This window comes from Echiichthys vipera (genome assembly GCF_963691815.1).
Source record: "Echiichthys vipera genome assembly, chromosome: 10".
NCBI classification, from domain to species: Eukaryota; Metazoa; Chordata; class Actinopteri; order Perciformes; family Trachinidae; genus Echiichthys; species Echiichthys vipera.
This window is the reverse complement of record NC_139835.1, coordinates 18,681,841-18,708,928: the sequence shown is the minus strand read 5'-3', so window position 1 is coordinate 18,708,928 and position 27,088 is coordinate 18,681,841. Positions and strand designations below refer to the sequence as shown.

Here is a 27,088-nt window from a genome sequence, read left to right as displayed (position 1 = left end):
CCAAAGCATTGTTATGGTGTTAATGTTTCTGTCAACCCTCGATTTGACAAATACAAATGCAGATTCTGTGACCTTGTCTGCTGGATTTGCTGCCTATTTATCATAAACTGTATAATACAGAATAAATAATAAGAATAAATCTCTATTATAGAGTCTGTGGTATTTACACACCCAACAGTCAAGAAGCAATGAGGCTGTTGAGAGAGGTGGAATAGAACCACTGTAGTTAAGTTGCTGGCTGTAAAACAATAATAGCGTGTCATAAGACAACAAATTGAAAAAAAACTGAGGGACAGTGCAGAGTTAAGAGTCTGTCCTTCTGTGACATTATAGTAAATCATTTCAGTTTGTATAAAACAAGCTACAAGTAATATAAACTATTTAACAATAATGGTATGAAATATGAACCAAATATTCAATAAAATAAATAAATCTAAAAGTCATTTATATGAGGGGCAGACTTGGAATATGTTGCTTTCTGAAATTAAAAAAAATACAAATGCACTTATTATTTCTTTACCCAAAATTGACTACCATAGCAAGTATTCAACATAATTCCTAATACTATATCCTACAGGCCTATGTGTCCAAAGGTCTACTGCGGAGCAATCATCATTTTGTTATTTATTAATTTTTATTGCACTATCAAAGAGACATACATCATATTCAAGATAAAAGTTATGTACAATAAAAACAATAAAAATAAAAGTAAATAAATAACTAGAAAAAGCTTAATAATATGAAATAATTCAATGAAATAGCCTACTTAAATAAAACAAATAAATAAAGTAGGTCAGGCGGGAAATAAGGCGTATAGATTTTCATGAAGGTGTAAGGATTTTGTAATTTAACAACATTTTGCGTTTCTTAAGTGCTTCAGGCTGATTAAGAAAACACATATTTACAAAGCGTTTCTCCCAAGAGCAGGTGGAGTAGGCCCCGCCCCCTCTGTCCCTCTGGATAATATGATTGGTCCAATCGTTGTTGACAAATCAGGGATTACGAAAGTTGCTGGGTGGAGACTAAACCAACAATAACACCCATGTAACCCGACATGTGAACACTTGCCGCGTCCCGAGTTGCGTTTTGTAAAATCCTACTTCAGAGTTTTGTAACTCCACGTTAGTATTTTTCGACGACAACCGCGAGTCTCGGCTCAGCAACTAAAGGTTAGCTAGCTGGCTAACGTGGCTACCGGGGCTGACATTTGACTGACACATGGTAGACCCTCCACAGGACATGCGGGGACACACTACTGCACTCAGCGGTGAGCAACTTTATAAAACAACATTGCCATTGGTTTATAATATCCCATAAAGGAGTCGGTCATGTGATGTTGTTTCGTTTAGTCAACGCAGTTATCATGTTATCTGTGTCCAACGGCTGTAACGGCTAACACTTTAACCCCTCCTTTAACTGCAGTGTATTTCCATCTTTCAGTGTGTGGCTGTACCGACTCCGACTAGCACATTAACATGAATGCGATCCAGCCATGAAGGGTCACTGAAGGGGATCCACATGATGGAGGTACCGTCCAGAACCACCCATTTCAACTTCTCATATGTGGAGGAAGACCCGGAGTCCTCTGCTCTCTCACCCAGCATGTCCATTGACAAGCTATTACCGGCTCTCCTGGAGTGCTTTGGGATTATATTATGTGGATACATCGCAGGGAGGACAAACATCATCACCTCCACCCAGGCCAAAGGATTGGGGAATTTTGTGTCCAAGTTTGCCCTCCCAGCACTGCTGTTCAAAAACATGGTGCTGTTGGACTTTGGGGATGTCATATGGCCATTTCTGTGGAGCATCCTCATCGCCAAAGTGTCTGTGTTTTTCATTGTCTGCGTCCTCACGCTGATAGTTGCCAGTCCTGAGAGCCGCTATAGTAAGGCTGGGATTTTCTCAATATTTGCCACCCAAAGCAATGACTTTGCCTTGGGATATCCCATTGGTATGTATACATAATGCCTTTAAGCCTACCACCCACAGTGTCTTTCATTCACTTCTGCAACTGTAATCATGCTGCCATGCATTCATCAACCCAAAAGTATTGTTAGCAATGTTTAAACTGCCTTAGGAAACAGGATGTCACTGCTTTCAGGGCCCGTCTTTATTAACATTGTGTTCATGGCAAAAATGTTTCCATATCGAGAGTGTGATCGGGGCTGAGCAAAGTGGGATTCATTATTCCGTACTCTTATACATTTGGAGAGTTTTGTATTTGTATTACCCTTTATTTAACCAGGAATATTCCCATTGAGATTTAAAATCTCTTTTTCAAGGGAGTCCTGGCCAAGACAGCAGCATAAACATACAAGTGTCACATTTAAAACAAAAACAACACACAACTAAACATGATAAATCAACAAAATTAAACAACATTAGAAATAAAAGAGCAGATCGGTGCTCAGAGACAGTACATGTGCAAATTGTATTCAAAAAGTCCTTAATCCTTCTTTCGAAATAGTCCATGCAAGAGAGATATATCACATCTCGTTGAAATGGAAAGGTGGTCATGAAATCCACCAAAACTAGCCCAATTGTCAAATCTTGAGGGGGAAAAGTAATGTTACTCTGCATTAATGGTCTGTTTACATGTTTCCTTTACAGATGATTAGGCTTCTAATAGTCTTCTCAGGCTGCATGATTGAATGACTGACAATTATGCAAATTTCACATAGAGTGGACATTAATTTCACCAGTTCTTCATTCAACTGTGGCAGAATTTATAGCAGCATCAACTCACTCCAAAGCCATTTTTTCACGTTCCATAAAGTATTAATTGTTTAGCTTTCACTGCAGCGACTGAAACCCTAGCTCCAGCGTTTGTTTCATTTTGAGGAACTTTCAAATTATTGTTCTTTGAACTTTTTCATTGTGGGTTTCGTCAATACATATAAGAACCATTTTGCTGTATGTAAGTGCTGAAATTAACAGTTTTTTCTCTAAAGGAGTCATTGTGATAATTGTAATTGAAAGTGCGTAAGCCAAAGTATGAGTCTGACATTCGTGCAGACTTGTGTGTGTATGCAACCTTTAATTGTGAGTTTCTTAAAGCTATAGATCGTAACTTTCTAAAATGAGTGTCGGCAAATATTATATATAATATTATATATTATATAACAACATATTTTTCATAGAACGTTACCAACTTTAGCTTAAACTGCTTTTGTGCTACATACTGTGCTGCAGGCTTTTTTTAATAGTGAGCCATTTGTCCTCATGTTTACCCACAGTTGAGGCCCTATACCAGAGCACATACCCCGAGTACCTCCAGTACATCTACCTGGTTGCACCTGTGTCCCTGATGCTTCTAAATCCCATTGGCTTTGCCTTCTGTGAGATCCAGAAGTGGAAGAATCAGGAAAACCACCAGAAGAGCAAACTCCTGATCATTGGACTTGTAGTTTTACAGGTCCTGAAGAACCCTATAGTGTTCATGGTTGTCATTGGCATCGCCGCCCATTTTGCACTGCACCAGACAATCCCTCCCTTCATGGCTGCATTTGTTGATGGCTTGGCCAACTCTTTCGGAGGAGCAGCTCTGTTCTACTTGGGCCTGTCCATGGTGGGACAGTTGGGGAAATTAACCCGATCCACAGTCGTTACACTGATATTACTCACAACAGCAAAACTGTAAGTGGAAACGCCTGCACCTGATGTTCATTTTGTAAAAGAGATGATTTTAAAGTATTATCAGATGACCTCTTTGTAATGAGACTTGTGGTGTGAGTGTAGAGAGTCAGCATGTTATAGCTTTGTAAAGTCCTCCCAACATGTCATTTCGTGCTGATGGTTTAGGTGATTCAGGCCTTTCTCAGACCACAAGGCTTTTACCAAATGGATGACATGTTAAGAGGTCTCCAGAGTGCGTAGCATGATAATAGCTAGTGTCTGTAAATATTTGAGTAGCATTGCATTATTCAGCATAATGTCAACTAACCCCTCAAATAATGGTTCTTTTGAATTTACCTTCAGGTTGCTTATGCCGCTGATTTGTAAGGACATGGTGGATCTGTTGGACAACAGCAACACCAGTGCTCTGAACCACTCAAGTCTCTCAAATTATGCTTTTCTTTATGGAGTGTTTCCAACTGCACCAAGTGTGGCCATCTATGCTGTCTATTATAACGCAGAGCTAGAAGTTGTGAGTTGCTTACATCTCCCTACCAACCCCTTATCTGTGAATCTCATACAGAACTGGTTGTTTCTTTGTAACTCCCCATTGTTTAAATTCTTTTTTTTTGTTCCGCTTCCCAATAGGTAACCTCTGGGATGGTGATCAGCACTTTTCTCTCAGCTCCAATAATGTATGTTTCTGCCTGGTTACTTACAATGCGCTGGATGGATCCTCAGCTTTTGATGAATTCCCTGCAGAATGTCAGCTTTAACATAAGCATAGTGAGCTTGGTTGCACTGGTGAGTCTCAATACAAAAATATGACTTTTGGAACCACTGTGGTAAGTTGACATTAAAAAAGGTCAGTTGTTTAAAGGATGTGTGGCCAAACAGATGCTTTACTGACTTATGGACCTACTTCCTCATTAATTTACATTTTCAACCTATTTTTAAGGAACCAACATATCATTGCTATAAAAAGAAAAGATGTTTTTTATGATGAAATGTTGACAGTTGTGTTTGTATTTGTAACATCTTTAATTTAATTGTTTATCTTTAGTGTTTCTTTAATATGTCGATCTGTTGAATCATTTCACCTTCCCTTTGCGTTTAAATGGAATAATCAGCAGACGTTTTGATTTTTAGTTGTATTTAAAATCTGTACAATATCATTTGAACAAAATGTTGTTTTTTCTCTGACAGGTGTGGACAATTACTGTCATGTTTTTAAGTAAGAAATTCAAGAGGTTACCTCACATGTTTACGGTCAACCTTTTCTTGGCACAGGTGAGCACACTTGCACACACTCTAAACTGATTTTATTATCCACAAGACATCTGCCTGTAGGCATTACTTCCCCTAACCTCAGTACTGATTCATTCCTGTGTTTTTTTTGTGTAATGGTCTCTAGTTTCTAACCTGTTTTGCGATGATCCTATGGAAATTTGTGGTGAAAGAAGACAACTTTGTCGGGCAGGTCCTGACGTTCACATTATTATGCACCTCACTCTACAGTACCTATGTTTGGCCAGGTATGCTGTGTATGCAAACAACAAACCACCAACATTAAGCACACATTACACTGCAGTATTTTATCTTGTTGAGCTTTGAAACCTGTAGTTTGATTTCTTGTGTAATGCATATTTTATCGTTTCAGGTTTAATAGCACTCTCTCTTGTGCTCATGAAAAGTTTTGAGGATGTGAAAGTTTCACCGGGCGTGTTTGTCATTACGGGTTGGGGGTGAGTCACTGTAAAGAAAACTGAACAAAGAAATGAAACCACGCTGCCTCGTCTTGTCTTCTTAAAGGTGGAGCCACAACCAGAATATCTGCTCTAAAGTAGAATTCACTTTCAGTTTAGAAAACTAAGATCAAGAGTGGGGGTGGATGAGAGGGTGATTTTACAGGGTTAATGATTCCTCACTTGAATGTAAATTATCAAGCAAACTTCATGCAAATTTATTTGGTGTTGTTGAGCTGGTTAACGTTTATGTTTTGATACTGTCAGTGATGTTGTTGCCTGTCTCTATATTAACAGGTTTCCAGCATTAGTAACTGCTGTGGTGCTCATTTCTGGGGAAAAAATGTCCGACACAATTGACTCAGCATTCTTTTATGGCAAATCACAGGTAACCACATAGATGGAACTCATTCCTTTTTTCTGCCATTTAAGAATTATTTTGAACCCCCCGTCATAAATAATTTAAAAGTCTGCATGCCTGTATGCACCTTCTTTGACAGATGATTTGCACCACAGTTGTAGTTGCCCTCAGTATATTGCTGGGAGGGAGCTCTCTTGTGTGTCTCAGTAGAGGAAGCTGGGCCCACAGTGACCAATCTCAAGAGGGAAACTCTGCAGAGGATCTTGTGACTGAGGTCCAACCAGAAAACCAGACTGTGTTTGAGCCTGTCAGCTCATCAGGAGATCTCAACGGAGGTACTGTTAAGGCCATTTAACAGAGACTTTTGTGCAACAATTTAACATTTGTTTGAATATGTCACCTTCATGCCACTAAATATACAGGTTGAAAATGATAATTACTGGAGCATACAGAGGCAGCCAAAGGGCAAAGTCAAGACTAACCCATATCTAAAAGTCGTCTACAGCAAAATGCCATATGCAACTTTTGTCTGAGGTACAAAAGTCCCCCCCCCCCCACCCAAACTAAATTACTTTCAATTCCTTAAGTATAATACAGCCTTTGCAGTTACGAAATCATGAACTAAAAAGTAGGAACAAAACTTTGTGGGTGGCATTATCTGGAGGAAACATGATATCTGAAGTTCCTGATAAGTTAAGTTAGTTAGTCATTTAAAGTAAATAGGAAGCACATCATCAGCTCTGCTGTTGAAACACTTTGACTCGTAACTGAGCCTCCAAAGCTTGTTACTTTGAAAGGAGATGTCAAAAAGGCAGTGAATCGATCAACTGGTTTTCACATTACAATAGAGGCAAACAAGTTCTGCAATTGAAGAAAAAGAAAGAAAGAAAACGTATTTATCAAATAACTGTGATTTGTAGGGTGTTATATTGTTATAGTATGATTCAAACATCTCTTTGCAACAAGTACTTTAAATATACTGATAAAAATAGAGCCGGTGGTAAATTTAAAACAGTAGGACCTGCTGCTCAAATCACTAAGGAAAGTTGGCTACAGTCACATATGAAATTGCATGAAAATATTCCTGTTAACTCAAGATATTTATGGCAACCCAATGAAATGTGAAACTACATGCACTTGTATAACTCTCCGCTTCCTTATGGTATCAGTCTTGTATTACTCATACATGTCCTTTTTGCAACCAGTGTGAACTGTGAGGATATTGTAGTAATATGGTAAAGACTCTTAACTCTCACTTTATTATCAGTGTGCCTCTTATGTGACTGTGCACCACCCCAGCCCATGCCTGACATGATCATCAGCACAAATATAAACAACACACCACCCACTCTCACAGGTATTGTATTGATAAGCAAACTAATGTGAAAATAAAAAATGCATTAGCTCAGAACAACCATAATCATTGAAAAATGCACAGCTTTTTTTTCTACAGGAAGTAACTCAGTATTTCTAAATCTCTGTTCTGCTGCCACCCTCAGGTCAGTGTGAGAATAACTGTGAGTCCACAGACTGCCTGCTTGTCCAAGTGGAGGAGCTCCAACAGGTGGCGGATAGACAAGTGGCCCGTCATGTGCTCTTATGTCTGCTTCTGACTGTCAGCTCGCTTGCTGTGAGTAAACCACCACCTTTCACTTCTACAGTGACATGAAGTCAGCCTTACAGCCGTCATCATTATATTTAGTGCATCACAAACTAAATCATACACAAATGGCTGCGCCGTGTAATTTCCAACTCACTCCGTATCGATGGAAGCCTTCTTCATAGAAACCGGTTAGATTATTCTTATGTTGGGAATATTATTTATCGGCAGATAAGAAATATATTAAATAATATGAGTCATTAAATACCAATACAGCTTGTAGCATGTGGTGTAATTGTTTTTTGTGAGTCCAAAACTGTTGAGAGAAACAGCTGTCACTGACACCTTTTATGAATTGTCCTAAAGCAGTCATTCACTGGTTCTACACAGTTTTACAACTCATTGCCCAAAATCCTGTTCTGACAGAACCTGTCCAGCTGCTTGTGGTTGCTCTCGAATCCTGTTCCTGGTAGACTTTACTTGGAGCTGCAGTTTTTCTGTGCTGTGGCCAACTATGGACAGGTTTGTGTCTCAGATACTATTGTAGATTGTGAGCATCTATTGTCACACAGTACCAGTCTCATGACATGTTTTCTGTCACCAGGGTTTCCTCTCCTTTGCTCTGTTTGGGCTGGATAAGCATTTGATTATACTGCCATTTAAGAAGAGGTAATTTATGTTCCAAAACCACGCCATACTCTACAAATCCACATTAGTTTTTAATCCCCACAACATACAGCTGGTACTGTGTATATACACTATCCACTACACTCTATTTATATTTTGTTTTTGTGAATGGTATTTAGGTTATACAGTCTGTGGTACGGAAAGAAGCCAGAAGAGAAGCTGCAGACTGATTTATCTGAGGAAGTCAGGATGACCTGCACCCAATTCACCAAATACCACAAGGATCAGTGTTTTCATGACATTGTCAGAAAGAGAAGGTCAGAGCAAATCATCTTACTCACTGCTGCTCCGATCAGAGGTTGAGAAAATGTCTTGAATAAACAATTTCTCTGATGTGTGGCGAAATAAGTCCTGGGCCCAGACGCACAAAACGTGTAGATTCACGATTAAAAAAGTGTGTGCGCAAATATGCATACTCTTTTTGTCAGATTTATAAAGCAGCATGTATGCTTTTTCCCTCTTCCTTTCTAAATACCGATTTATGGGAAAAGACTCCAGGTCTGTCTCATGGCACTGTGGGCACTGTGATCAGATGAACAGGGTTTGGCCTGTCTCTGTAGCAGCCATAGAGAGAGCCCATTCCTCTGAACACAATGCCCACATTGTCATGACACAGAGCTGGATTGAAATTGGTAAATTAACACCGTAAATAATCAATAGACCTTTTGGGTGAATGGTTTTTTTTTTTTACTTTCAGGTGTGGTAGGAGGACTATGGTGGACTGTTTTCTAGGCTGTGAACTTGTGGAATGGCTCCAGCAGGTGGGCTTGGCTCAGGATCATGGTGAGGCTGTAATCTACGGGGCACGGTTACAGCAGGGTAATGTGCTCCAGCACATTAAGCAGGAACACGACTTTCAAGACAGTCCCCTCTATTACCGCTTCATGACATAAGATACAAGGTCTACATTTCTTTTTTTGACCAAATGTGAATGCCATTCTAGTTGAGAGAAAAAAAATGACAAAATATTGCACTTGCATGCTCTGTGCATATCCCATACAGTACCTCACAATAAAGTATTGTGCAATGCAACATCCTGGTTAGGTGTTGGAAACTTTCAAACTTAAAACCGGGGCATAAGGCATTGTGTCGAGTTGGTATTAAAGGGAATTCACTTTTATTGAGCTTATTTTTGCAATTTTACATTTAACATTTCACTCACCAGGATAATTGCTGAGATCTTGAGTAGCAGCAGCTTTTGAGGTAAAACCTAAAGAGGGAGTACCTGAAATGGCCGTTCTAATCCCTCTGTGCAGAAAAACTGCACAACTACCCCTTAATACTGAAGATCAGAATCAGGAAGCCAGTCTTCCAGTGTAACTGATGTTTATAACAGACAGTAATAATTATATTGTTTGCCAGATTCTCTAGCAAGTTGATATAATGCACTAGTTTAATTACATGCCAAATAGTTTCCCATGACCTGTTTGACTCGGTTGTAGTGATTACGCTGCATCTTCTGATCTGCAATAAAAGCTGGTGACTAAAATATTCACATAACTTAGAAGGACTGAGGGCCCAGGTTGTTTTCTTTTAAGATGCATTTTCATGAATAACATAGCCAGTATCTTAAAGGGTTAAACAAGACTTTGCTGCGTTTTAAGTACTTTTAAAAGCATTTTTATGCAGGCAATGCACCTGAGTTGTTTTATTTTAAGGTGTGTCATTTTGGGATGATCCATGTTTCAGTGGCAAAGTTTAAGTAGTTGCATGATTACTTTTTAAACTTGATAACAAAATCAAACTGCTAAATCACAAAGTTGTCATATAGCCATATGAAATTAGTGCTAAAACTCAGCCAGTGTTTAAGGAATACCCTTAAAATTCACATTGACACTGGAAGTTGGGAAAGTTGTTGTAATTGTTTTTGCTCAGGTATATAGTAATATACATAGAAAACTAACTGCTAAATTATACTTTTTTTAAGGGCTTAGGACTGAGTTTATTAACTCAACCCTGTTGAGAACTGTTGTATAAATTGTCCTTTTAATAAAAGAAAAATACTTGAAGACACTGTGTGGCACACAAATTCTGTCAAATGCTTCATATTTGTGATATAGATTTGTTTTAAAATACGTGTTAGATCCTGTTCTGCATATTGAATTTGTTCCTTCATGTACTTCTGGTCAATGATTCGATACATAAAAGTCACCATTTAAGTCCATACTGTACAACATGAGTAACCTGGACTGCTTTATTTTTTATACAACAATGTTTACTGTGTTCAGTTGTGTTGTGATTTATTATATGGGCATGTTTGTACTTATACCTGACTAAAAGGTCAAATGCAGAGGCATATACTGCTAGTGTCACCCAGGTTTCAGCTTTTGCTGTACGCAGCCATCTCGTCCCGAACAGAGCTTGAGAACAGATTTGCCAAAAAATCTGGTTCCTCGATACCATGTGAAAGGTACTCCTCCATCTGGGTCATCTTTTCCTTCTCTAGCTGTCGCATACGTTCCTTGATCTTCCTTCCTCTGTCCTATAGACAACAAAAACAACAATTACAAGTACATTTTTAAGCCGACTGACCGCACAAAGTCAAATGACAAACTTGGATAAACTGCAGGCTTCGAATCAATTGTTGAACCTTGTAGGATTCAGTGATGGCAGCAACCAATTCATGTTTGACAAACAACTCGTGTTTGCGGTCAGGCTTGCTCTGGAAGCGGGGTTTCTTCTTTACAGGGTCATCTGGACCGTAACTGGGGGAAGTCGTCTCCTTCAGCTCATTAGTGTTCTTAACAAAGATGAAAGGTTTGAATACAGACCTGTTAAAAAAATGACACGTTAAATCCTCGTTAACTGCAGTCAAAATGAATTCAAGGGATGCTTCATCAGCTGATGTGAGATCAGGGGCCGTACCTTTCAGGGTCTGGAGTTGCTGTAAAATAGTGAACCCCTGGCAGAGCGGGATCCGTGGGTATCACAGACACCATACTTCCCGTTGTCATGAACATGCCCTCCATGTTGATGCCACTATCTTTGTCCCTCAGGATACCCATCATCGTCTCAGCACTGATGTGACCTTCAGTAAATAAAATCAACCCATGCATAAACAGTGGTGGAAGCAGAAGTCGATTCTCCACATTGAAGTGTGCGTTACTTACCCTTGCTCTTTTCCAGCAATTTTCTCCCTTCACAGTATCGGCTCCCAGAGGCTTCTATTCTGGCTGTAGTCATGAAGGAGTAGACTGTGGCGAAGTTGAACTGAGTCTCTCCATCCCACCAGCCCTGGCTTTGTGCATATTCCCTCATTCCTGGATGTTCCTTGTCTATCTTAGTCGTTATGCCATACTCGTTTGAGATGTTGCGATATCCACCTAGAGTGTAAAACAAGTCGATCAGCTGCTAATATAAGAACTTACCAATTATTCAACAGCTTCCAATGCAGTGCACTGTGTTATAAGAAAACTCAGAGCTAATCGGTGTCCAAATGATTCTGCTTCTTTTGATCTTCAGATTCTCGCAAGAACACACACACACACACACACACACACACACACACACACACACACACACACAATCAGGACGTGTACAAATGCATTCATGGAGAGTCGTCAAGAGAGGTGGAGTTTCGGTGTCTTGCTCAACGGCACTTTGGCAGTTCCCAGGAGGTGAACTGGCACCTCTCTGGCTACAAGTCCACCCCAGTCTTCATACTTGGTCCACACGGGGACTTAAATCAGCGAGTCCCCGCACTGAGCTACGTACTGCCAGCCCAAAGCTTACTTTAGTTATCAGAACAGTCACACAGAGACAACAGGAAGGCAGCACCTAAGTACGTAAAACTGAAACACTGAAGAACTGAACTGGCAGCAGACAAGATAGCAGATGACAAGCAGAATGGTCATCCAAATAGAGGAAAGTATATTACTATTTTTCTTGTTTTAGCAAACAAATAACTATAAATGGAGCTCTTATGTACAGAATGTTAAACAAAAAAATATGTTCTGTTCACTGTTGAGTTCAAAGAAATAAACAGGCCTCCACTGTGAAGACAGAGAATGTTGTGCACAGTATTTAACAAGATATTCTAATTAGCTGTTACCGAGGTAAATGTCACAATTCATCATGATACTGATTTCAGGTGATATTGACCAGCCCTTTAAATAACGGACAGCCTGACCAAACGTTCCGTGTACAAGTGATTATTAAGTATTTGGCCTTGCGCTATTTAATGTTTTGTGACAGTCATGGAGTCCTGGAGAGCTGTGAGCGCTTCAGTTGGTTTGAAGCTGAAAAGGTCATGCTGACGGGAGTCCGGCTGTTTAAGGAATAAAAATAAATTGTTAAAAGGATATGAGGCCTTGAGTGATTTTTTTTTCCCTCCACAGAGAATGTAGAGTTACCGTACTTGTAAAACCAGCCAGTGAAATTTTTACACAGCTCACCTGGGATAAGCTTTACATTGTTATACCTTGTTAACAGGAATTCTGATGTGGCTAATAATTTACATGACTGCTTTCTGAAGTACTTTAAGTCATTCAGTGAATGTTTGGCTATTTATACTGTACAGTAGGTGGTGGATTTCCATCTTAAAAGTAAAACTAAGTAATCAGCCATTATAAATGATTTAAGTTCCACAATGTGTGATCTTGTATGGCTAATGAAACATTACAAACTGAATAAAGTTGTGTATTCATTTAACTCATAAATGTAATGGCAACAACATGTTTCAAACATGTTTCTCCAAGTGTTTTAGGAAGCTCCAAGCTCGATTTACCAACAATGGAAGCATTACACTAATTGCTTTATAGTTTAGACTTTTAGCTGACATCCTTATCATTTCATTTCCTTTTTCCTTATCTTTAGAGACAAATAAGTGCCTCCATAAATAAGTCATTCTTTGTGCACATGGTCCCATCCCTATCTCTTTTTGTTATTACTGACCATGACTGTATATAACGCTGACTTTTCCATGGGCTGCGGATTTAATTGATATTTTATTCATAATGCTGCAAGCTAAAAAAGTGTGTACGCAAATATGCATACTCTTTTTGTCAGATTTATGAAGCAGCATGTATGCTTTTTTCTTCTTCCTTTCTAAATACCAATTTATGGGAAAAGACTCCAGGTCTGTCTCATGGCACTGTGGGCACTGTAATCAGATGAACAGGGTTTGGCCTGTCTCTGTAGCAGCCAAAGAGAGAGCCCATTCCTCTGAACACAATGCCCACATTGTCATGACACAGAGCTGGATTAATATTGGTAAATTAACACCGTAAATAATCAATAGACCTTTTGGGTGAATGTTTTTTTTTTTACTTTCAGGTGTGGTAGGAGGACTATGGTGGACTGTTTTCTAGGCTGTGAACTTGTGGAATGGCTCCAGCAGGTGGGCTTGGCTCAGGATCATGGTGAGGCTGTAATCTACGGGGCACGGTTACAGCAGGGTAATGTGCTCCAGCACATTAAGCAGGAACACGACTTTCAAGACAGTCCCCTCTATTACCGCTTCATGACATAAGATACAAGGTCTACATTTCTTTTTTTGACCAAATGTGAATGCCATTCTAGTTGAGAGAAAAAAAATGACAAAATATTGCACTTGCATGCTCTGTGCATATCCCATACAGTACCTCACAGTAAAGTATTGTGCAATGCAACATCCTGGTTAGGTGTTGGAAACTTTCAAACTTAAAACCGGGGCATAAGGCATTGTGTCGAGTTGGTATTAAAGGGAATTCACTTTTATTGAGCTAATTTTTGCAATTTTACATTTAACATTTCACTCACCAGGATAATTGCTGAGATCTTGAGTAGCAGCAGCTTTTGAGGTAAAACCTAAAGAGGGAGTACCTGAAATGGCCGTTCTAATCCCTCTGTGCAGAAAAACTGCACAACTACCCCTTAATACTGAAGATCAGAATCAGGAAGCCAGTCTTCCAGTGTAATTGATGTTTATAACAGACAGTAATAATTATATTGTTTGCCAGATTCTCTAGCAAGTTGATATAGTGCACTAGTTTAATTACATGCCAAATAGTTTCCCATGACCTGTTTGACTCGGTTGTAGTGATTACGCTGCATCTTCTGATCTGCAATAAAAGCTGGTGACTAAAATATTCACATAACTTAGAAGGACTGAGGGCCCAGGTTGTTTTCTTTTAAGATGCATTTTCATGAATAACATAGCCAGTATCTTAAAGGGCTAAACAAGACTTTGCTGCGTTTTAAGTACTTTTAAAGCATTTTTATGCAGGCAATGCACCTGAGTTGTTTTCTTTTAAGATGCATTTTCATGAATAACATAGCCAGTATCTTAAAGGGTTAAACAAGACTTTGCTGCGTTTTAAGTACTTTTAAAAGCATTTTTAAGGTGTGTCATTTTGGGATGATCCATGTTTCAGTGGCAAAGTTTAAGTAGTTGTATGATTACTTTTTAAACTTAATAACAAAATCAAACTGCTAAATCACAAAGTTGTCATATAGCCATATGAAATTAGTGCTAAAACTCAGCCAGTGTTTAAGGAATACCCTAAAGTGATCGTTTGTATATTAGTTACCCACCCCGTGCTAAATGTGTTTTTCTCACATGCCTCCAAGGTGAAAAAAGATTTATTCACTTTTTGGATAATGTGGTGGCATTTGAGAAAAAGTCTGCAAAAATTGTAGGTAACACAGGGTAGGTCATTTATATACAAATAATCTTTTTGAGTGTGGTTTTCATTTCATGCATGTGTTCATTTGAAAGTGTTCACATTGACACTGGAAGTTGGGAAAGTTGTTGTAATTGTTTTTGCTCAGGTATATAGTAATATACGTAGAAAACTAACTGCTAAATTATACTTTTTTTAAGGGCTTAGGACTGAGTTTATTAACTCAACCCTGTTGAGAACTGTTGTAAAAATTGTCCTTTTAATAAAAGAAAAATACTTGAAGACACTGTGTGGCACACAAATTCTGTCAAATGCTTCATATTTATGATATAGATTTGTTTTTTTTGCTGACGGGAGTCCGGCTGTTTAAGGAATAAAAATAAATTGTTAAAAGGATATGAGGCCTTGAGTGATTTTTTTTTCCCTCCACAGAGAATGTAGAGTTACCGTACTTGTAAAACCAGCCAGTGAAATTTTTACACAGCTCACCTGGGATAAGCTTTACATTGTTATACCTTGTTAACAGGAATTCTGATGTGGCTAATAATTTACATGACTGCTTTCTGAAGTACTTTAAGTCATTCAGTGAATGTTGGACTATTTATACTGTACAGTAGGTGGTGGATTTCCATCTTAAAAGTAAAACTAAGTAATCAGCCATTATAAATGATTTAAGTTCCACAATGTGTGATCTTGTATGGCTAATGAAACATTACAAACTGAATAAAGTTGTGTATTCATTTAACTCATAAATGTAATGGCAACAACATGTTTCAAACATGTTTCTCCAAGTGTTTTAGGAAGCTCCAAGCTCGATTTACCAACAATGGAAGCATTACACTAATTGCTTTATAGTTTAGACTTTTAGCTGACATCCTTATCATTTCATTTCCTTTTTCCTTATCTTTAGAGACAAATAAGTGCCTCCATAAATAAGTCATTCTTTGTGCACATGGTCCCATCCCTATCTCTTTTTGTTATTACTGACCATGACTGTATATAACGCTGACTTTTCCATGGGCTGCGGATTTAATTGATATTTTATTCATAATGCTGCAAGCTAAACAAAGAAGTGTCTTTTGATCTAATCGTCTTATAATTTAAAACCTTTTAGTATTCTTTTTTTGATTACCTTCCACTCTCTCTGCTGCCCAGTGCTTCCCTGACGTTTCCAGCAGCCACGCTTCTTTCCTGTCTGAGATGAGGAAGCTGTTGTGGTAAGTGAATCCACACTCATCCTCCATACAAGATCCTCCCTGGCCATACTTCTCCAGCAGCTCCGTTATAACATCCACAGCTTCCTCAGCTGTATTGGCTCTCTCAAGTCCAAGCCTGGAAAATTGTCACACACTTATGTTTTGCTTCGTCTTTGAATGTTTCTCACAAATGTATTCTGAACTGACAACTAGAAGGAAAAAATATATACTAAATTGTTTCTGGCTGGTAGTATGTCATTAAATTTTAGTTGAGGATAGTTGTGGTAGTAACAGAGGCATAGAAATACAAACAATTGCTTTTACAGGGGCTTTACCTGACAAGATCCATGCCGAGAAGAGCTTCGTCACCATCTGCACTCTCTCTGCCCCACACCGCTTCATTTCCAATACACACTTGATGCTCATTTGCACCCATTTCTGCGCCCCACAGCCATGCTGGTTTGCTCAACACAACTGCATAAGTGTGGGCAGCCTGCTCAATCTCTATGTATGTACACTGTTCACACAAAAAGACACAGGGGCAAAAGCTGTTAATGGTTATCCGATGGCACTTTCACCTACGATTGGAAGAAAGTGGGGAAATTGAAGGTTTGAGGGCAATAACGAGCTGTCTTTGTCACCTACCTCAACTTTCTCGCCTGCACCATAGTCTCTGGCAGGAAAATACACCACCTCCTGAACTTCATCTTGAGGCCTGTCACTGTTTTTCCCAAAGATAATGCGTTGTTTCTCAGTGGAGGGGGGTAGAGCCACAAAGGTGTCGCAGGAGTATGGGTACATTTTGAATCACAGTCTTGCTGAGAGTTACAAAAAAAAGAACAATTGATTGGACAATTTAAATAAGGTCTAAACAATATATCGATATTGTGATACGCGATATTGTCTTAGATTTTGGATATCGTAGTATGGCATAAGTGTTTTTTGACAGTGGAATTTTTTTAGTTGGACAGCTCTTAAATAAAAATGGGATGTGACTGTCATATGTTGATTCCAATCACACCTTTACAAATATGCCATCGTATTTGATGCTTTTCTTCCAGGTTCTCTTCAATTTTTGAGAAATGTTAATTTCTCAGAATTACAAAAAATTGTTTCTAAACAAATTTTTATAAAATAAATTGATATTGAGAATAGATTATACAGTAACACACATATAATGAATGTTTTGGACTATACAATACTTTCTGCAAAATTCTTTCGGTCTTCTATTGTGAGCGTTTTACAGTGTAAAAAGGTATGCACTATTCTTAGCAAATATTGCATTACCGGTAATAAAAATAAGGTAAAAGAAGTGTCCTTTAAAATAGAACATTGAATTTACCCAGACAAACAAGTGTTGCAAAGATTTAAACTTAACATTGATTATAGCTGCGATTTTTGCAATATGGAAAGAGAAACAAAGTATACAAATGATGTCATGTTGTATTTTGTACTGAACTACATTGTGCAGCTCCTCATCATACTGGGAAAGTTCCACATCCACACATGGATGGACTGGATCCAAACCCTGCTTCAATAGGTTTAGTGAACTGAAACACTACTGGCTCTCAATAGAACAATTAAAAAACAAAAAAGCGACAAAAAAGCACTCATATTCTAGAAGAACTGGATTTAATTTGAGCTTCTGGCAATGTCAATGTATCTAACTGCATTTTGAAATGTATGTCTGCAATGTAATTTCTGATATAATAGTTACATCAATAAAAAAATGAATTCAAAAAGGCTGCATTACAGGAAAGTGATCTGATTTTTAGAACTTACCAGACTGTTCAAGCTATGTTCGACTCTTTGCCTTGACCCTGTAGTTATTGTATCCAGATAAGTCTACTGATGGTTATTGTCTACATATTACCCAGCCCTACTTTAATGCACCCCACTGTGTGATGTGATGCAGTATTTATTATGATATAGTTACATGTATGCCGTTTAATGCCAGTTACAGGCAAACAAGCCAATGTGCAGAGTCATTTAATACCGTCATTATACCCATAACAGGGCAACCTTACCTATGTTTGCCAGTCTTGCCGAGAACTGTCGCTGAAAGTTTCTATTATCGTGTCTGTTTCTGTTTCCATATGACGTCACAGGTCACAGGTCACAGGTCACTCTCTGACACGGAAACAGTACAGTCACGTGACCAAGCTGAAGTCAGTTTTATATTTGTAGTTCTTTGAGGGAAAACATGTAACATCAGTCTCATTTTTATTATTTTAGCACCCTAGGTTATTACTATAGCAGTTGATGTTCCTATATATAGGTCCCAGTCTATGGCTGGTAGACTTTATCAAATAATATTATTTATGATAATAATATATTTAAAGTATTTTATAGAAACTGTTGCTGTGCCAATTATTTCCATCATTTTCAACATTGAAATCATCAAATCATCAATATTCTAATAATACGAACAAAACTAATAAATTTATGTGGCTTTTTTCTTTCAAAAATGAAGCTAATTGTAATCTATATATTGATGTATTGGTGGTTTTGGCATAATGATTGAATGCATAAACTCAGTGGTGGAAAGTAGCTTAGTACATTTACTGCACTTAAAGTACATTTTGAGTTACTTCACCTCAGTAATTCCACGTTATGTTACTTTCTACTTCTACTCCACTACATTCCAGAGGAATTATTGTTATTTTTACATTTGTTTGGTAATTTTAGTCACTAGTTACTCTAATAGCTACAGCTAATACTACAAATAGCATTTATTGTTATAGATTAAGCTACAGAGCAGTCTATAAAGTAAATAAATGCATCCCCACCTTTATCAGCTGCAACATTAAAGTGATATTTACATCAATTTGTCATAATTATAGTCTAATAATATGATAATCTGAAACAGGCCATTCTGCATAATGAGAACTTTTACTTTTTGTACTTTTATTACAAAGTTACAAAATTAATTGACTTGTAACAGAGTAGTATTTCTCCAGTGTGGTGTTATTACTTTTATTTAAGTCTGAGTCCTTGTTGCACCTCTGCATAAACCTAGTTTTAAGCCCTGTGGTGACACCAACACAGAACTGACTTCATGCACACGGATTTGTTTACATGCGGAGGAAGCTACGTTCGCGACAAACTACACCTTTCCACTCTGTTGACATTATAGTTTGTCAGCCATGGGGAAGTCGTTTGCAAATTTCATGTGCAAGAAGGATTTTCACCCTGCATCGAAGTCAAATATCAAAAAGGTGAGTGCTGCTACAGTTGGGTAGAAGACAACTGATTACCCTGCTAGCTAGCGGGCTAACGTTATGCTAACTATGTTTTGCTAGTCCAGCTTGCTACTTAGCAGCGGCTAATATGAACCACTTTTGACTATAACTTAATAGAAAATGTTGACCGCAAAGTCGTTTTCTGTATGAATCTTAGACGAACATCTAAGATAGTTAACGTAAGCTAGGCTACATTGTTAGCTCGCACTGTTAAGCAACTACAATTTAAAGCTACAGCTACAGTTAAGCTATATAGCTAAATTACAGATACGATGTTAACTTAAGCTGTCTTACGTTCACATTGTTCTTTTCAACAAGGTCCATACTTAATATTCTAAAGAGGTTGTTTGATTGAAATCACCATATTTCAAAACAAAAGCTGATCAGTCATGGCCATATGCTGGATTTACTACAGCCACACAAATGCTTCACAAATATTTCTATTCTGAAAAAACAACAACAAAAAACTGCAATTTCCCAGCTTGGGATCAATGAAGTATTTCTTTTCTATGCTTTATGTGAGTCAGTCTTACTTTGCTGGATATACAGGTGTACTGTATATAGTTATTATTGTTATCGTTGTTATTATTATTATTGTTGTTGTTGTTGTTGTTGTTGTTGTTGTTGTTGTTGTTGTTGTTGTTGTTGTTGTTGTTATAGATAGTGCGACTTGCTGCTGCTCATGGAGGAATTGTTAGAGACTTAGACTTCTCTTTATTGATCCTTTGGGATGACTCCTGCAAGAAAATTGAGTTTCCAGCAGCTTACAAATACACAAGGGAGGTTTAAAAAAATACAATATAGGATAACCAATAAACTCTCAGCTAAATAAATTCAGAAAGTATAAAAAAAACAATAAACAGTAAGCAATAAACTCTTAGTCAAATGTATATGAGGTAGATGTAAAAGTACAGGTCAAATAAAATTCACAGAAAGTTAAATCAGATAAGTTAAATGTAGAGGAAATGTGTAATATAAAATATGTGGTGTATAAAGTTATTGCACAAAAAAGAAAATATGTGTCCAGGTTTGTAAGAGTATAGATTATTACGTGCACAGTGAGTGGCTCCCCCTTCCCTTCTGTCCTCTTTATTTCCTCCTCCCCCCCGAGTGAAGAGTTGTAGAGGATGATGGCCTGAGGGACAAATGAGTTCTTGAGCCTGTTGGTCCTACACTTGGGCAGGAGCAGCCTTCCACTGAACAGGCTCCTCTGGCTGCTGATGACGGTGTGCAGGGATGGCTGGCATTGTCCATAATGTCCAGCAGTTTGTCCAGCATCCTCCTCTCTGCCACCGTCACCAGCGAGTCCATTTTCATGCTGACCATAGAGCCGGCCCGCCTGATCACCTTGTTGGGTCTTTAAATCATAAATATGTCAGTGTGTGGTCTACATGTGAAGTGTTTTAAGATAACATTTGTTATGATCTGGCACTATAAATACAATTGAGCTGAGTGAGAAATAATATTCCATAATTAAGTTTAGCTGTAATAAATCAATGTATTAAAGGTTGAATGTGTAGAGCAGGACACCGCCATCTTGTGTCTCAAGATCGTAGTTGCAACAACAGCAACAACAACAAATAATTAGAAGCACTCTCTGTACCAGGTTCATGAGACCCAGCCCAGTAGCCTACAGGAGACCCCCATCCCCTCCGGCAAATCGCACCTTAAAAACAAGTATTGCAGAGGCGTTTGACTGACAGTTACTGTTGGCCGTTACAGCCATGAAAGTTAGCTTACCATCAAGGAGAAACGTAGCCATTTGGGCGTGCGTTTTAAAGCCGTTGAACTCCTTTATCTCAGTCCATTGAGTAAATGCTCGGGCTATATTGACTCTGGTTTTTGCCCGTCTCCGATCACTCAGCTGCTGGGACAAGTAACAAAGCAGCTGCAGGATTGACAAACTCTATTTCACCCAGTACCAGCCTACAGTAGCTGCTCCGAACAACAGACAACCCTGGCAACCCGTAATGCCCGCTACTATTGGCTGGTACAATGTAACCAGGACATGTTATAAAGTCATTGTCAAACCCGTTAAAAAAATTCAATTCAGTCTAAATATATTTTTTTATGGAAAAGCAATACTTTCATTCTGTACCCCTCGAAACGCCCCGCAGGTGTATCATTATAATTATCTTTTAAATATAGCTTTTAATAAAGATTTTACAAATTCAACCTTTAACTATAATGAACCTTTGTCTTCATATTTTTTGAATGTATCTGGTTACCTGTCTGATTAATTGTTCGGTCTATAAATATAGAAAATCATGTACAATGCCCATCACAGTTTCCAAGAGCCCAAGCTGATGTAGTTCCAATGCCTTATTGGTTAACTAACAGTCCAGAGCTCAAATATATTTACTACTATATAAGTCAAACCATAGCAGTACATGTTATAGAGTAACAGAAAATAGAGTAAAAAATGTAATAATAAGTCATCAAAATTGTTGCGGACTATTTTCAGTAGATTGACTAATGCATTATTCAGGTAATTGTCTAATTATCTCCCCTCTAATACTCTGTAGGTACTGGGCAGTTATTAGAGATAGTGAACTTGAACTTGGTTGTAGTCAAGTTACTTACGTATATTATAATTTGTTTTTGAGTCAGACCGATATATCATTTTGCCAATAATACATCACATACATATCATATTGGCATATATGTATGTTTGGATGTTTTCTGACAGTCGCTAATATGAAAACTTTTTTCACAGAACGTACAATGCAGAAAACAAAGCTTGAAGTGATTAAGAAATTATGTGATATAGCTATTTATTTTATCTATTCTTCAGCAATTGATAGATACTGAACATACTGTACTATTTAGCTATTAATCTTATTGAAATGGTCAGGAATTGATTTAGTTTTGCAGCAGTGACTGGCTTATCTTTCTGGGATTGGGGTTAGGGGGGGTGTTGTACATCCTGTGAGTCAGACTAGAAAATGACTGATGCTGAACAATACAATAAAGTTATTTGTTTAGCAAAGCAGCCTTCAGAGTACCTTTGCATAGTCTTATCAGTGCAAAATCAGTGCACATTCACATGACAAATGGTATATTTTCATTCCAGCTCAAACATTCACTATATCGGCTGCCATATCGGTAATCAGAAATGTTTTGCCCCTCTAAAATCCGGCCCTAATTTGTGTGGCATTTAAGTTGACACAAAAATGTTTTTGGTAATGTATGAAATAGTCGGGAGACTGTGCATTAATCTTGACTTTATCTTACAGGTATGGATAGCAGAACAGAAACAGACCTTCGAGAAGAAGAAGCAAGAAGATCTTATGCAGGCGTACATGAAAGAGCAGGATTCCTACAACAACAGGTTAGACCGTGTGCAGGTGATACCTTGTAAACATCTAAAATACCTCCTAAAAATGTCTTTTTAACATATTTATTTTTTAGTTTATTGATAAATACACACTGTGTAATGTCTCATGTTCAGTAAATGGAAAGGTGTTCATGTACTCAACATTAACTTTGGAAACATTTAGTAAATACCTCCTTCAACTTCACTTGTTGTAAATGTTGATTTTTCTTCTCTTTTTTTTTTAAATCATGTTTTCTCAATTCTAGGGTGCTGATGGGGGATGATCGTGTTAAAAATGGTCTCAATTTCATGTACGAGGCTCCACCTGGAGCTTCCAAAGGTAAATGATCACTTGAGCTGAGCAGCTCTGATGCCTACTAAAGACTATGCTTAATGAAAAAAAACACACCTGATTCTAAAGTAAATGATACCTAACACTTTATTACTTGTTTGTTTTTCAACATAATTGTCTTCTGTCCTGAAGAGGAAACGAAAGAGGTAAACTAGAGCAAATTATGAACCTACAGAATTCCACAATATACATGTTCTGCATGTTGACTTTGACCTGAAAGCTTTACACACTAAAATTCATATGAAAATGTGTTTGTGTTTCAGGAGGGGGAAGAAGAGTACAAATTTGAGTGGCAGAAGGGGGCTCCTCGAGAGAAGTAAGTCATTGAATTTTATACACACTAAAATTTTATTTTCCTTTCTTTCTTTTTAAACCTATTTTAACTTGAACTCCACACATCTTAGGAATGCATGAATGTGTTGTGCGGTATAAATGTTTGCGGTTTTGTAACTGGTTTTGGTGAATCAATCCAGAAGGAACAATCTCTCATTCTGCCTTCCATAGAGATGTATGGTAACATGACAATAAACTTGATTTTCTCATTTAGATATGCAAAAGATGACATGAATATTAGGGATCAGCCATTTGGAATCCAGGTGTGTGATGATTTTTTTTTTTTAGCACATACACTACGCCAGTTGATTAAAATATTAAAATAAACAAAATTATACTATATATCTGTTTTTTGTTTTTTTCTTGTAATGTATCAAGTACTTTCATCTCCTTGGATACCATGATAATCACACCTTCTCCACACTGAAGCCCCCTGTGACTATGGGGTTGCATGTAGACACTGATTTGTTTTTAATGGTCAAAAGCTTAAAAGATTGGGAACTTTCTGGGGAATTATTAAATATACTGTATATCCATTACTGTGCTTTACAACGTTTCACAAAGTAAATCAAAGCTACTAATACATTTAAAGTCTAACACAATAGTGGAATACATTTTGCTGTTCAATTAGATGTTTCCATTTTAAGAAAAAAATCATATTGTGTTGTTTAAATAATTATGTATACATTGCCACAATTTGCCGTAATGCCTGTTGTTGTTAACTTCCCAGGTGCGCAATGTGCGATGCATCAAATGTCACAAATGGGGCCATGTGAACACAGACAGAGAGTGTCCTCTCTATGGGTTGTCGGGTATCAATGCCAGCTCTGTGGCCACAGAGGAGGCAGCAGGTAGAGTACATACAATAACTGTCTGAAAAAGACATTTTAAAAAAATCTTCTACTGCAGTTTATTTGTTTATTGATGTAATTAAATGTTAATTTGATATGTGTAAACAAACCACTACCATTTTATATGGTGTTTTTATTTTGATGCTATTGATTCATTATCAGTGCATCACTTAAAACAAGTAATCATCACAAGTTTAATTAATATGTAGGAATTAAACTAGCTGAAATATATATTTCTGTTAAACATGGTTGTTAGTTAAGCAATGGAAAAAAACGTAGAATCATTGCATGTAGAACAAAAGAACAAGGAGCCAGAATATTCGCTGCTGGATATTTGTGGCGAGTGTGTTCGTTTTAGTCTGCCACAGACTTTGCAGCAGGTACACTTACTGTATCCGTCCTCTCGGGTTTCAGCTGGAGCTCCAAGTCTTGAGCTGATTCTGACTTCTGCAATCAGCGAGTTGAGGAGTAAAGTAATAATGTTTACCCTGGGAGAGTCCAGTCAGTGCATGGTGTTAATGGTGGAGTGCTGTAATGGTCCCCCTCCTGTGCCGGGAGAAAAAAATGTAATTATTGTGTATTCTGATCTCCCCTAACTGCTGCTTTGGCAGAGAATGATATTGTATGATTTGCTCAGCCGGAAGTGGAGTGAGTTGATTTGATGTCCCATTCTGTTAACAAAGCCGTCCCTGAAATTCCCACTGTGGAGATAGTGGTTGGCATGGGTTTGACATCAATGGGACTCTGAGGCTGTGATTTGTGCTAACAGGTCCGTCGATGCACCCCTCGGAGTTAATGGCGGAGATGCGAAACAGTGGGTTTGCCCTGAAAAAATGTGTCCTTGGTAGGAATTCTACTGTTTGTGATCCATCGCAGGTAATTGTCTGTCGGGCCCTCCCATCTTTGCACACAGAGGACGATAAACAAACATACACACACATACTCTACCCTTCAGAGAGACAGAAAAACTGTATTTTTGATATGATCCTAACATAAAAATGCTGAAGAGGGGCCAGTTATTGTATCATTCTTTGTGTGTTCAGCTGATGTATTCAAATTTGACTCTGAGAGTTGTATTTTTTTGTGTGGAAGGCGTTTTTGATTTCAATCCCAATTTCAATTTGCTGTGCCCTTTGACAGGATTATGTTGCTAGTGAAGAAGAGGAAGATCCTGAGGTGGAGTTTCTGAAGTCATTATCAACCAAGCAAAAACAGAAGCTCCTCAGGTAAAAATGCGGCACAATTTGCTAATCTTAAGGTTTGAAAGCTTCAAGGAGTAGAGAAGACTATTATTATTTTGTAACGGCATTTAAATCATTTTAAGCTTCAAATCCTGATAAATGACGTGAGGATGTACGAGGTCACTGTGATGTTTTCTTCTAAAAATGTATTTTGAACTTAAGCAATAAACGTGTGTGTTTGTAGCTTACAGACGTAATAAAAGGAATTAATTTTTTTTATCTGATTGTTACATGTGTTTTACATTAATTTCCTTGATTATATACTGCTATGTTAATATTATATCTTTATCTGCTGCCTTGTCGGAGAATGTTAATTGAATGTCTGTGTTCCCGTTTTGCAGAAAACTTGATCGCCTGGAAAAGCAGAAGGCCAAGAAAAAGAAGAGCAAAAAACAGAAGAAAAAGAGCAAGAGAAAACACAAAAAAAAACAAGAGAGTAGTGACAGCTCGAGTGACTCCTCCAATAGCAGTAACAGCAGTAGCAGTAGTAGTAGTGATAGCGGCTCAGATTCAGACAGCCATGGCAAGTTCAAGAGCCAAAAGAAAAAGAAGAACAAGAAAAAAGATTCCTGTCGGGATAACAGCTCTAAGAGCGGGCGGCGAGTCAAGAGTCAGAAAAAGGCCTCCTCTCATAGAAGCAGGTCACCGAGCCCTCACACTGGACAGAAGCGGCCTGAAGAGGAGTCCGGAGATTATAGACAAACAAGGACAGAGAGGGGAAGGAGCAGGAGTCGGAATCGCAGCCCAGAGAACAAGATCAAGCTGGAGGGAGGTCAAGAGAGAAAGAGACACAACAGCAGGGACAGGCAGAGACCTAGCAGCTCCAAGACTGGCTTGGACAGAAGTAGGAGCCGCGAGAAAGGCAGGGAGGACAGAGGTAAAGACAGGCATCACAGTAGAGATGGGGAGAGAAACAGAAGTAACACAGATGGAGGCAGAGGCAGACCAGCAGATGGGAGGAGCGGAAGCAGGGAAAGGAGGAAGGAGAGGGAGGGCAGGGGAAGAAGCAGGAGTAGGAGTAGGAGTAGGGAGAGAAGAGAGAGAAGCCAAGACAGAGCAAAAAGAAAGCGCTGACTTTTTATCTGTTTTTCTGTTCCCTCTTACAGTATAGGACAAAACCTGTTGAATTTATTATTTTTGCGATATTCTTGGTAATCTCACAGTGGTCCATCTATTTTAAATTGCTGATAGTGTGCAGGTGGTCTCATTTTTCTCCAGTAGAGGGAAGCAGTCGACAGATAATGTGTAACTGTAGCTCATTGCACCCATGTGTTGTGTTGTGCTGCATGAAAGGGTCTAAATTCATTGATTACCATTAGAAGCAATTTGCATCTCTGATCCGTTGACAGGAAAATATTGGACCCATTTTAATGGTCAGTTGGCTAAGACTGTTTCTGTCTCTGCATGTTTTTTTCTTTCAATTATCTTGCTTTCATTATTGTGTCCCTTTTTTGCAAATATCGGTGTAATGCTTAGACTGTGGTTGATTCCTGAAAAACAATATCTGCACATTTTTATTTTGTGATTAAATTTTTAAGCAACTCCATTTAATGTGTTTGTTTTGCAATAGATGTAAAGATTGCCAGAATCTACAATGTCGACTAAATGATTATCGTGGGTGTGGTCCCATTAAATACTAAATTGTCTTTAAGCCGGGCACTTGATAGGAAATTATTGCTATCACTTTTTTCTTTTAATAATATTTCAAACATTTTCTGAAGGTTTCCCTGAATGACATGACACAATGTCTGTTATCACTGAAGCTGTGAAATGCATCCTGCTGTTGTTTTTTTACAGCGTCAAACAAAACATGTGAAGTCTGTCCAAATATCAACAGATACAATTAATATATAAACAGTATATCTCCATTTATATTTATTTTTTATTTATTCATGTTTTTTGTTTTGTTGTTTTTCTCCAATCCACGGAATATCAATCAAATGG

At 38.1% G+C, this 27,088-nt stretch overlaps 3 protein-coding genes across 3 annotated transcripts; 2 read left to right on the top strand and 1 right to left on the bottom strand.

Moving 5' to 3' along the window:
* Positions 1-1,056: 1,056 nt before the first annotated feature.
* On the top strand, positions 1,057-10,007 carry gpr155a (G protein-coupled receptor 155a). Its single transcript, XM_083922021.1, has 16 exons — positions 1,057-1,267; positions 1,441-1,954; positions 3,240-3,639; positions 3,982-4,150; positions 4,267-4,422; positions 4,825-4,908; positions 5,033-5,153; positions 5,279-5,363; positions 5,661-5,751; positions 5,864-6,059; positions 6,992-7,081; positions 7,224-7,354; positions 7,751-7,846; positions 7,929-7,993; positions 8,131-8,268; positions 8,709-10,007. Exons 2-16 carry the CDS (start codon positions 1,480-1,482, stop codon positions 8,902-8,904), a joined length of 2,493 nt encoding a protein of 830 aa, XP_083778147.1. The 5' UTR covers positions 1,057-1,267; positions 1,441-1,479; the 3' UTR covers positions 8,905-10,007.
* A 135-nt stretch (positions 10,008-10,142) lies between these two features.
* scrn3 (secernin 3) lies at positions 10,143-17,906 on the bottom strand. Its single transcript, XM_083921288.1, has 8 exons — positions 17,837-17,906; positions 16,455-16,627; positions 16,145-16,326; positions 15,746-15,945; positions 11,122-11,334; positions 10,877-11,039; positions 10,602-10,782; positions 10,143-10,493 (listed from the first exon to the last, which is right to left on the bottom strand). Exons 2-8 carry the CDS (start codon positions 16,608-16,610, stop codon positions 10,332-10,334), a joined length of 1,257 nt encoding a protein of 418 aa, XP_083777414.1. The 5' UTR covers positions 16,611-16,627; positions 17,837-17,906; the 3' UTR covers positions 10,143-10,331.
* A 983-nt stretch (positions 17,907-18,889) lies between these two features.
* Positions 18,890-26,690, top strand: cirsr (corepressor of RBPJ and splicing regulator). Its single transcript, XM_083922286.1, has 10 exons — positions 18,890-19,027; positions 22,288-22,382; positions 22,634-22,707; positions 22,852-22,865; positions 22,983-23,035; positions 23,267-23,315; positions 23,783-23,903; positions 24,673-24,779; positions 25,044-25,129; positions 25,486-26,690. Exons 1-10 carry the CDS (start codon positions 18,956-18,958, stop codon positions 26,216-26,218), a joined length of 1,404 nt encoding a protein of 467 aa, XP_083778412.1. The 5' UTR covers positions 18,890-18,955; the 3' UTR covers positions 26,219-26,690.
* The last annotated feature ends 398 nt before the right edge of the window (positions 26,691-27,088 follow it).